The following is an 11174-nucleotide window of genomic DNA, read 5'->3' as shown; positions in this document are numbered from 1 at the left end:
GAGGAGAGGGGGAGGTGTGAATTAAATAAAAAAGGATAATATAAGAAAAAGAGGAGTAGAGAAAATGGTATGAAAGGAAAGGAAGAGGAGGAAGAGGAGGAGAGGAGGTGATAACATAAAAAGTCAGGAGTTGCCCAAGGCCACGGCCACTGGTGGAGTTTGTGAGGGGAGGGGAGGGGGAAAGGAAAAGCGAAATCATTAACGAACACCTGTCTGTTTCTGACTCCTAATAAATCAGACTCTTCTTTATCTGTCTGCTGTGAGAGAGGACCAAAAAAAAGGAAATGAAGATGGTAGATGAAGTGGAATGGTTAGTCCTAAAGATCATCCCTAGAGCTCAGTAATACATTTCAGGATCCCACACTGACCATCCATTCGCATTCATCACTCCATGAAATCCATTTATTTTGATTTTAAACAAAACAATTCTGGGTTTAAACATGGCTGATATTTAGCTAGTATTTCACTTAAGTTTGCAGGATTGTGCATCAGCTCAAACTCTACAAAGCATTTAGGTATAAAAGACATGCATGCTCAGTGTTGGTGGGCAGTGTGGTATGTGTACAGTATATACACACTGTAGAGCACCTTGAACATGTGTCTCATCAGTGAAAACAACAGATAGTCTGTGTGATAACAACACTGTCAGCTCAGCCTTTGTAAAATGTGAAAAAAACACACTTTTGTTCTCTGCCATCTTACAGTATCAACAAGTGAACTTTGGTCTTGTGACAGAACCTCAATGCAAAACAACCGTGATGTAAAACCACATCAAAGGAGCGCGCCACCGATGTTACACATGAGGTCAGTTTTCTCCCCATAAATCTAAAGTAAATGTGATCTGTGACTCTGGAGAAGTTCTGTCACAAACACTGTTATCTTTGAAGGCTGCAAATGTTTGGCAGAAAGATTACTGAAGAAATCTTGTCCTAAGATAACTGCTCACACTTATCTGTGAAAAACATGACATTACAGGGAGTGCAGATCCATGTTTCAGTTTGATCCATATGTCTTGAAAATATACATGTAATAACTGATTTGTTTTTTAAGTAAACGTTTTCAGAGCAATCAGATGTCGTGTAGAAGTATCATGTAGTGAACTTTCAGCTGAGAGAGAAATGTTCAATGCAACACTACAGCATGTAGCGTATAGCTGCATGGATCTGATTGTTTGCTTTGTGATTTTTCATTTTTATTATAATAAGTAAACAGTACAGTGAAAAGCCGATGCTGGTTTTTTGGTTGCAGTACAACATACGGAGCACACAAAACACACAAGAGTGCAACATAACAGTCCAGGACAACAGTAAACAACTACAATTGATTCAATTTATACCCAGGATGCTCCTGTTCTGGCACATATGGAGAGTGAGCACAGCAGGAGCAATTTTCCCTTCATCAAATAGTCAAAATATCCTCCGAATGACATGTGCACCCAAAGGGGCCCCGCAATCCAGTGACACACAGGTGTCAGACTCCTGTATTGAACTTGTAAACAGTCAGATAGCATCATGCTGCTACTTAAGGCTCGTTTTATGGTTCCACTTTCGTATACAGGTGCTGAGTTTGAATAGAGAGGATGCCAAACAAACGAAGCTTCTTTACTCTTTTTCATATATATATTTAGGTATGATAACTACATGCCCTTGGTCCAATAGAAAACCCTTAGACTGTGGGGATCTTCATACCTGGTACATGTAGATGGGAGAGTAAACTTTCTAGTGCAAAGGCAGTACTCCAATCAGGCAGAAGTTCCCTCGGGTTACCCCAGCCTCTTCCACAGTGGAGTCCTAACTCATGTTTCCAAAGGACGCGTCGCTTGCTTCAGGGGAGGCAGTGCAGTTGGGTTTGGACAGGGAAGGAATGGGGAAGGAGCACAGAGACATGAGAGGCAGTCAGTGAGATTACTGTAAGAAGTATGGAAGGAAAAAACGCTGATACAGATGATCTTTGCTGCAACATGCTGCTGAATTACAGCTGGCTGCTACTTTATTAATGTGAAATATTTTAACATATTAGTCTGTTTTAGATGTAGTAAGCATATAATAAAGATGATCTTTTTTCAATACATTATAGTTTTTATTTTAGTAAATTTACCATTATTACTAAAAATCCTGACCCTTTTTTGAGAAGACCGTTTACTCACCTGTTCTATACTCACCTGTACTCATCCAGTCACATTTACGACATTTAAGACACACGACAACAGCATGGGTCAGAGCACAGGGACACACACACATACACACAAGGTAAGGATGAATACACACACTATGGGGCTGTGAGAACACCAGTCTGTGATCCTTGCAGGCAGAATGTTATGTTTGACAGGACTTTTATTATAATTGTTTTACTGCATTCTGTTCTTGAATGTAATGATTTTCATTCATTCATTTCCACTAAGCTGAACATCAACAGAAGCGCGACGGAAATAACAAACCATGGCAACAGCCTCACAAGGTGGATGGATGTAATCAAAATCATTTTGACAGTGATATTTTTGGCCCTTATCCCAGATTACCTTTAATGATCATGTTGTGTGCAGTGTAGCAGGTTTATGACAGCAAGTCACCCTGCAGGTGCTTTTTTGTAGAGGTGTGTGAGTGAGCTTTTAAAAGCCTTCAAAATGTGGAATTTATGGGAATCAACAGTGTCAGTTGCGCTGTTTTTCACTGCTGGTATCTTAAATATAAAATATAATTTTATGGTTGCAGCTCCAGCTGTTCCTGTTTACTATTTAGTTTATGGAATGCAAACTACTGCCATCTGCTGGTACAGAAAGTTACTGGCTGCAGTCTTTGTGGTGAATTCAAGTGCAATGTTTTTCTCCAAAGGCACTTGGCATTCATTGTCTTTATTCCTTTCATGTTAATGTGTCTAGGCATAGTCAGACATTCTGTGTATGTGTGCGTGTGTGTGTGTCCCATGGTCTTACTGACCTGCGCTGGAGGTGCCTGGAGTGGCAGGGGGGGCCCCTCGGCCTCGACTCACCAACAGGGCTTCCTGGTTTTCAGCCAGAGCTTGCTTAGCTAGATAGCGCTCCCTCTTGATCTTCACCTCCAGGGACTCGGGGACGTCAGGTACGATCCAGTCGATGGCTCGCAGTACGAAGAACACCACATGCTGCAGGTGGGGAAATGTGCAGACATAATATTAAGGAAAAAAATTGAACTTGGAATGGAAATGTAAAAACGCAAATAAGCAAATGTTACATCATGTCAATCAAGAAAGAGAAAAGGAGTATATAACATACTTCAAATGCAATAATGAAACCAAGCCTGACAGCGAGGAGCTCCCAGTAGAACAGTGAGTAGTTTCCATTGTTGTCTCTGAAGGCTTTATATCTAAAAAAAAATACTATTGTTAACAATAAATTAAACATATGTATACAGTTTTGACTATATGCACTCCTGATTCAGTATACCTGCACATGGGGTACTCTGTGTAGTTAAGTGGGGCGTAAGCCAAGGTGAAGTTGACGTATCCGCTTAGCTCATTATCAAACCTGTACTGGTAAAGCAGGCGGGGCAAAAAATCTGATGTGAAGGCTATCAGAAAAGCCTGAGGAAGAACATAGGACACTGTTGTAGAAAGAGAAATATTCATCTTTGTCTGATGATAACATCACTGGCTACAGACTCACATTAGCGATGACAGACAGATGAGACAAGGCTTCCAGTATGTTGAACCAGACTCCAATGTTCTGTGCACGCTCAGCCACCGGCCGTCGGTATTCACACACAAACTTGTGAGCGTCCAGGCGGATCTCCACCCAGTTGTTGAGGAGGGCGAATAATGGAGCGAGTGGGAACGCCGCCACAAAGATGGTGATGAATCCAAATTGGAGCACTGCAACACAAGAAGCCATGTTTAATTTGAGATATAAAGTGCAGCCATATGTTTTAATGACAGCTTTTTGGTGTCCAGTGCAGTGATCACTCACCCATCTCCAGGTATTCCTCAAAGAGGCCCTCACACTCGACCAGCTGGTAGTCTTCCTCCCAGCGCAGAGGCTCACGGGACGTCTTTCCTCCCAGCACTTTAGCCAAAGTTCTTTTCTGCTGCCAGGCCTTCACTTTGCTGTCAGAGAAACGGGACAGACATTTACAACAGTGAAACATACATGAGAGTTCAGTATTCAATAAAATAATATTAGTTTTATCTACACAACAACACACACACAACAACAACAACACAAAATCAAAATCATAAAATTGATCCACTAATTTTAGTCTAATTTTACACCCGCTTCAAAAGACATTTAATGTTTAATAAAGTCATTTTCACTCGATGCTGTTAAAGTAAAGTAAAAAAACTGAACACTCAGCAAAGCTGTGCTGGTCTGCCACATACGGGAGAATGAACTCCTGAATGTTGTTGATGAGCTGCTTTCCCACCATGATGATGAACAATTGCTCAGCCAGTTCAATGAGACACCCGCCAGGACCACACTGTAATATGAAGATGATAACTTCAACATGCTAGTATAAACAAATGATTATAAATTATCCAGAAGAAAAACAGGCTCACGTCTTCATTTCTCATCCCAAACAGGGTCCCGTAGTTTGTAGGGTAACCCACAAACCTGTCCACATAGAGAACAGACATACAGTTGTTTTGTTACATTGTGGTTTTGTGTGTTTGGTGTTGTGATTGAGTCACTTCTCACCTTCCTTTAAAGAAAGCCACATAGAAGGGAGACGAGTAGAAGTTGACAAACTGAAAGATGAACACCTTGAAGATGAAAGCGTTGTCATACTGCGTCTGCGTTCTGTGCATCTCTGCAGTACAGAAAAAAGACATTGAGCAGTCTGAGGTTATTTTACTTGTTGGCTTATTTCTCTTCCAAGAAGTCAATATATCTTTCTGTATTTATTAATGTTCCTTACTATTTCATCATTATGGCATCGGTAAATCCTTAAAATGCTGACAGGCGTGGCTACAATGCAATGAAAAAGGTGCCGTACCTCAGTGCTTAGTGGGAGAGAACCCACATGCTGGCATCAAATTGAAGACCTTTATCTGCTCTTTGAGAAGTCTCAGCATTTACTTAGAGCGGATCAAGTGGGAAGCTGATATCAGTATACAGCACTGGGGTTTGGAGTGTTAGAAAGCAGCATTGATTCCTACCCCACTTAGTGAGCTGCTCAGCTAATGCAGTGTAGACTCGGCCCATCAGCAGGATGAGGCCCAGATTTACAATGCTGCTGGAGATGTTGGCTATGGTTCCCGCCTGTGGAGGAAGTCACATGCATGAATACTTCCTGTGCACAGATAAGCAATATATAAAATCTGTTGTTTTTGACATTATGGAATGTTGAACTGCCTTTATGGCTCTGATATACCTCTGTACGCAGCACAGGACTTCCAGTGTGAAATATTACCACACTGATGATACCACGGCACACGACCACAGTCACCAGGAAGATCATCACAACACACAGCTGAGTGGGAAAACAGAGCATAAGGTTTGATTTGATTTGGTTAATTTTATTTTGGGAGCAATGTAAGGAAATGGCGACACTGATTTAGAACTTCATATAAGAGAAGTATAACATCCATCATTCATTGACTATTAAATTTTTATAATTAACACAGAGCTGGTGTTTTCAGAAGTTAGATTATGAGAAAGGAGAACATACGTCATACAGAGATACTGTATTTGACAAACAGTACTGTATGTAAAGGTGCCCCAGGGTGTGGGAAACTGATCCTCAGATCCCTGGCTACTAGGGAGTACATCTTGGATACTGTGTGTGGCAGATCAGATCATATCTAGCCCTGTGGGCAGATGACCTGGATTCATTATTAGAAAAAGGGTTCAGTTACCACTGCAGGATTTAGTAACAGCAGGTTAAACTCCACCTCTCTTTCTCTTCAGGATGACAAAAAGTAGAAGACAACCGAGACACATGGACTAGACAATATCTAACTGATAGTATACAAACTATGGTTGATATGAACAAAAGAATGTGCCTTCAATTCCTTCTTTTTGTCACTAATTTGACACATTTTCGTCACTGTATTGCTAAACAAGCAGCTTTTGAATCGTCTCACCATCATTATGATGACCATGGAGCCAGTGAACATGCGGGACAGTCTGGTCTTTTCTGGAAAGTAGGGCTCTTTGACCCCAGTCACTGGATTCTGCTCCATAGATGGGGCCATGGCTGCAAATTCTGGCCGAGGACGCTCCTGAGAAAAAACAAGGATCAGCATCAAAGGACACACTCTTTACTGGCTTGCCGAGACATCCAGCTGACATCCTCTATAAGGACTTCTTTGTCACCCACATACCATATTACCAGATTTTGGTCTAAAGTGAGGCACAATGTAAAGTACACACACACACGTCTACTGTGAGAGAACATTGCATGGTGTGTGCGTATAAAACATATTTTTGACATACAAAGTTTTGGATTTTGTGCACAAGCACATTTTCAAATAAGGCTCCTTTATCCTCCAGAAATAAAGTCTAGTATTGCACTGTTGGGTCTATACCTCCTAACACTCATAAAGCCTGTGACTCAAATGTAGTTTGAAAATGATGATGAAAAAATGATGAAACCTCTTCTTCATGGAAGTCCATGCAGTCCCAGTGATGAGCCAGAGTGGCCATCTTTCGCTTCCAGTACTCCAGAAAGGTTACAGCCCAGAAGGACATGAACACACTGAAGAACACTGTTCCTGGGTGGTCAAACAGGTAACCTAGCTGCAGCGCAGAGAAGCACAAAACAACACATCAGTACTGTCTGAGTCTGTCTGCATGCTATGCTGTGAAAGCTTACCTTAGCCATGGTGCAGATGTCAGACATGTTCCAGGCCTTACATGTTTTACACAGAGGACACATCAGATAGTGAGCCCCACTGCTACAGATTTCTTTGCTGTGGACAGACACAGATTAGCCATCTTGAATAATAACATGTTTTTTGCTCTGGTATACTTACAGTCATTATTGTGAGAGCTAGTGATGAATTACACATCTCCTGTACATAAATCCCAGATTCTAGGAGCAGGTGTTAAAGAGCAGAGCAGAATCTCAGCCGCTGCATTTCCTTGAATTACACATACTGAGAGACATCTATCTGCCTTATTCTTGCAATGGTGAGACTGTGCTGCACTAATTGTCCATTATCACAGCTGTAGATCCTTGTTGCCACAGACTATTCTCTATCCATTCTCAACCAATCAATAGATTTTATGTGCAGCTTGAACTAATGAACTGAAGACATTTGGCTCTCTATGGCCTCTTACAGTGGGCTGGCATTTCTGTCAATACAGCCAACAGAATGACAGAAATAGATAGGTAAAAAGCAATACCATGGTGCACACAGACTAAAGTACATCCTGTGACAGAGAAGTACCACTGTAGATAAATAATATATTATAAACCTGGCACAGTCATATCCTACTTGGACTGTAATTGTGAGGGCTGTTTTTATGCAGAACAGACTGCACTGATGAAATTAGTGCTTGTTTAAAGTGTGGAACTTCCAGGCAATTGTGATACTCCTTAAAGGAAAAGCAATGTTTGCTTTCTTTCTGAGAGAAACAGGAGTAAATCGATACTAATCTCGTTCCTGTGGAAAGTGCAGAGCTGAACTATGGCTCTGGTGCCGGTTGCTAGAGGTATGTCTCTGAACAGGCACAAATCTGTTAAGCTTACTATGATGACAAGACTCCAGGAAGTCACTGCACCCAATGGTTGATTAATTCATAGTTCTGTTGATGTTTAGTCTGAGACCTCATCAATATGAATACTGATACAATACCTTACAAATCATTTCATAATAGCTGCGAAAAAAAAAAAAAAATCCTCCAGAGATAACAGGATGAAATTATGAGGCAATGCCTAGACAAGGCATAAAGATGATTAACTTGGCAATTCCACTGATGTTATTAGAACTCTTAGTTGCTCTAGCTGACATGCTGTCTGTTCTCTTGTGTAACACAGTGTCACTCTGTGTTAAGTATCTGTGTAAAACAATGAAATATATATCACGTGTCAAATGTGCTGACTCACGCTGGTGTGTTGGTACCCATGGACATAACTCCAGACACAAAGATGAGGGTTCCAACCATGGCTGCCGGCAGCAGCCAGGCTGTGTAGAAACCTGGAGATAGAGTTGCATGCTCATATTATTGCAGCCCACCATGACCTTCATGTATCTTATAAGGCAATCATGCAGTCCCTTCTTTTCTGTGTAGTCAAAATGAAACAAATTACATCCACATCAGAACATCACAATATGTCCAAATAAACATGTTTTACCCAGCCAGGCAAAGTAGAATGCAATCTTCTCTCCAAAGTACTCCCTGATATGGTCTAGTGGTTGATACTTGTACCACTTGCACCAGCGGGCCCAGTAGTGGTAAAGAACCTGCCTCTGGTTCAGCTCGTCAGGGCGGCTCTCATACTTAGGAAGCTGAAAAGGACCCTGAGGGGAAAAACAAATGTTGACTGCAGATGGAAAAATAGCACAAAATGTATAGCACAAAAACTGTATATCTCACCTCATGCAAGGGGAAAGCTGCTGTGTATGCCCCCTCATTTATCAGCCTGTCCACACCGACCTCAGCCCTCTTCCTTTTTCCGTACACTGTCCTGGCAAGAATCTCATAAACCTGGAATGAAACACAGTTATTGAGTTAGGAGTCTCACTCTGTTAAAGAAGATGAACACTGAATGTACTTACAACACGGTGTCTCTGTGTAGTGGTGAAGTATGTTTCATAGTCTTCACAGCCAAGGAATCTAAACCAAAAAAAGTCCTTCACTCAGCAAAACACTCTGACAGTCAACCTGCTGCAGTTAACCAGGACTCACCTGTTCATCTTCGACTTGCGAAAAGCACACGTGTAATAGTCCAGTGGCCTGTTTGGCACTGACTCCATCATCACATTAGGTATGCATAGTCTTCTTAGTACTCGTGCAGATGTATTTAAATCCAGATGAGGCTGAGCCTGGCAACCAAACACACTGATTCATTTGTTGACATTTATTGTGAATGTTTGTTAACACAACCAACATTGTAAGCATGCCTGGATTTCCCTATGGCTATAAAAATTGTCTTATGTTATGGTTGTAACATAAACTGTAAACCTCTAAAAAACATTAAAAAAAAACAAATGTGTAAAATCTTCAGGATTCTGACTTGACTTGAATTAGATACATGTAATAATTAACTGACCTGCAATGGAGCTCTAAGGCAAAGTTCCTCAGCATAATACACCAACACGTCCCAGGGAGCGCTAATCTTAAGGAAATGTATTGTTTTCTTCTCATTTGCTGTTTCCTCCTATAAGACAAGAGAATGAGACATTTTAGAAGTGTCTAAAAGATTTTCATTTAGCTCATTAGGCATGCAGCTGTGGTGACAAGCAGTATGCAGGTGTGCTTTTGAACTTCTGATATAACTAAACATCGAGGTGATGACACGGTGTAATTGTTGTCAGCTGTTTTCAGAGTCTCACCTTTTCCAGGAGCAACCCAGCACTCTCCAGATTCTGAACAAACTTCTCCCTCCACTGTGCCAGTTGTGCTTTCCTTCGTTCAGACCTGCTGCTCCCCTCAGAGGGAATGGCCTCCCCTTCCTCACCCCTCACCTCGCTCTTCGCCTTGCCTCGCCGCTTCCTCCTCGAACGAATCTCCCACACCAGAACAAAATCTGCATTCAGAAGAAAGGGCCTAAAGGTTAAAGTGAAGGACTCAGTCAGAGCCTGTCACAGCTGATAACCAAGGATGCTGCCTACCAATTTTAGTTCTTCCATCCCTGAAGTAGTTTCCAGGCTGTGTAAATGACTGGTTACTTCTTGTGTTACAGTGAATATGAATGGGGTCTTCAGCATCCATATCTTCATCAGCAGCTGCAGCTGAGAGCTGAAAGCACAATTTATCAACATGAGTAAACTAAAAACAAGTGAGAGGACAACTTTCCCCCTGGCTTCTGCATATGCTCTGTATGTGGCCAGTAATTGTCTTTTGATTAGGTTTACACAATAAAATAAAACAATACACAGCATCATAAAAGCCTCTACTTTGCAGTAATGCATCCATAATGATGGGACAGAGAATGATCACTGAGCTGTTTACAGGATCGTTCACAGCAGTAGAAGTCATGTCTGGCTACATATTGATACCCTGCACTAGATATAGAACTGTATTTTATACTGCTGCGGATATTACACAAGGGGTGAAATCCTCCAGATTTACTGCCACATCTCTGAGAAGTCACTGAGGTGTGAACATAGAAGGCAGAGAATCACAGTTATTGATAGCTGCTGTGTAGTTATATTTATAGGATCTGGTTGCAGCAGTACAAATAAATTTGTGCTTACATATCGTGGTGGGATAAAACTTCCATTCTGCAGACTCCCATAGCTGTCTGTGGTTTGTGCTTCCGCCCTGCTGTCCAGATCCAGGAGGACCTCTCTGTCCCCCTTCAGCAGCTCTGAACCCTTCCTCAACATGATGAGGATGACAGTAGGTCCTGTAATGAACACACACTGAATATTGCATATACATAGAGGAAATCTGTGCACATCATTGAAGTAATTCATAACTGCAGACGTGCTTTTGAGGAAGAAAAAAGCTTTATACCTTGCCTTTCTTTAGCGTAAGCCGGCTGCTGCTGAGATCTGGATTTGCAGCAGTCTGCGCTTCCCTGGTCCTCTTCCTCTTTATCTCTGCATCTGTCAGCTCTTCTGCTCCACTGCAATAGCTATGGAGTACCGTAATGGATCTAGGATGGGGGCAGCAGCTTCTGCAACGCTTGGCTGCACCTTGCACATTAGCACTTCATAAATAATGTCAGTCAGAGGCAGAGGATCGGAGGACAAAGTCTAAGCTCTGTATATTCTATGATTACACGTATATAACATGCATTGCTGATGTCCCCTCTTTGATGTTAACTGTATTCCATACAGGCTGTTGTGTGCTCTTCATTTAATTGGGTTTAAAATCTACACACAATTAACATGAATTATTTAAAGCATCAGCTGGGAAGCTCCATCCAACCCCCCTATTATTTTCTCACAGGCATAAGACTAACTACATGCTACTCACTAATATTCTGTGGTCTCGGTCATCAATACGTGACCATATATTCCTTTTCTACAACAGCCCTCCTCCTCCTTAGCAACACTGCAGTCAAATCAGAGGTGGATGTGAGGCGAGA

General features: G+C 41.7%; 1 protein-coding gene across 1 annotated transcript; it reads right to left on the bottom strand.

Annotated features, from left to right (window-relative positions):
* Window positions 1-1065: 1065 nt before the first annotated feature.
* ano11 (anoctamin 11) lies at window positions 1066-10686 on the bottom strand. The gene is made up of 24 exons (XM_028410517.1): window positions 10598-10686; window positions 10336-10487; window positions 9751-9877; window positions 9472-9665; window positions 9189-9296; window positions 8825-8961; window positions 8695-8752; window positions 8513-8623; window positions 8271-8436; window positions 8022-8112; window positions 6786-6882; window positions 6566-6709; window positions 6055-6192; window positions 5343-5441; window positions 5128-5230; window positions 4667-4778; window positions 4528-4582; window positions 4351-4448; window positions 3941-4077; window positions 3641-3846; window positions 3422-3558; window positions 3251-3341; window positions 2937-3120; window positions 1066-1822 (listed from the first exon to the last, which is right to left on the bottom strand). Exons 2-24 carry the CDS (start codon window positions 10465-10467, stop codon window positions 1791-1793), a joined length of 2757 nt encoding a protein of 918 aa, XP_028266318.1. The 5' UTR covers window positions 10468-10487; window positions 10598-10686; the 3' UTR covers window positions 1066-1790.
* Window positions 10687-11174: the final 488 nt, after the last annotated feature.

This window comes from Parambassis ranga, chromosome 7 (assembly GCF_900634625.1).
Source record: "Parambassis ranga chromosome 7, fParRan2.1, whole genome shotgun sequence".
Taxonomy (NCBI): Eukaryota; Metazoa; Chordata; class Actinopteri; family Ambassidae; genus Parambassis; species Parambassis ranga.
The sequence above is the reverse complement of the archived record's forward strand: the minus strand, read 5'-3'. Positions and strand labels throughout refer to the sequence as shown.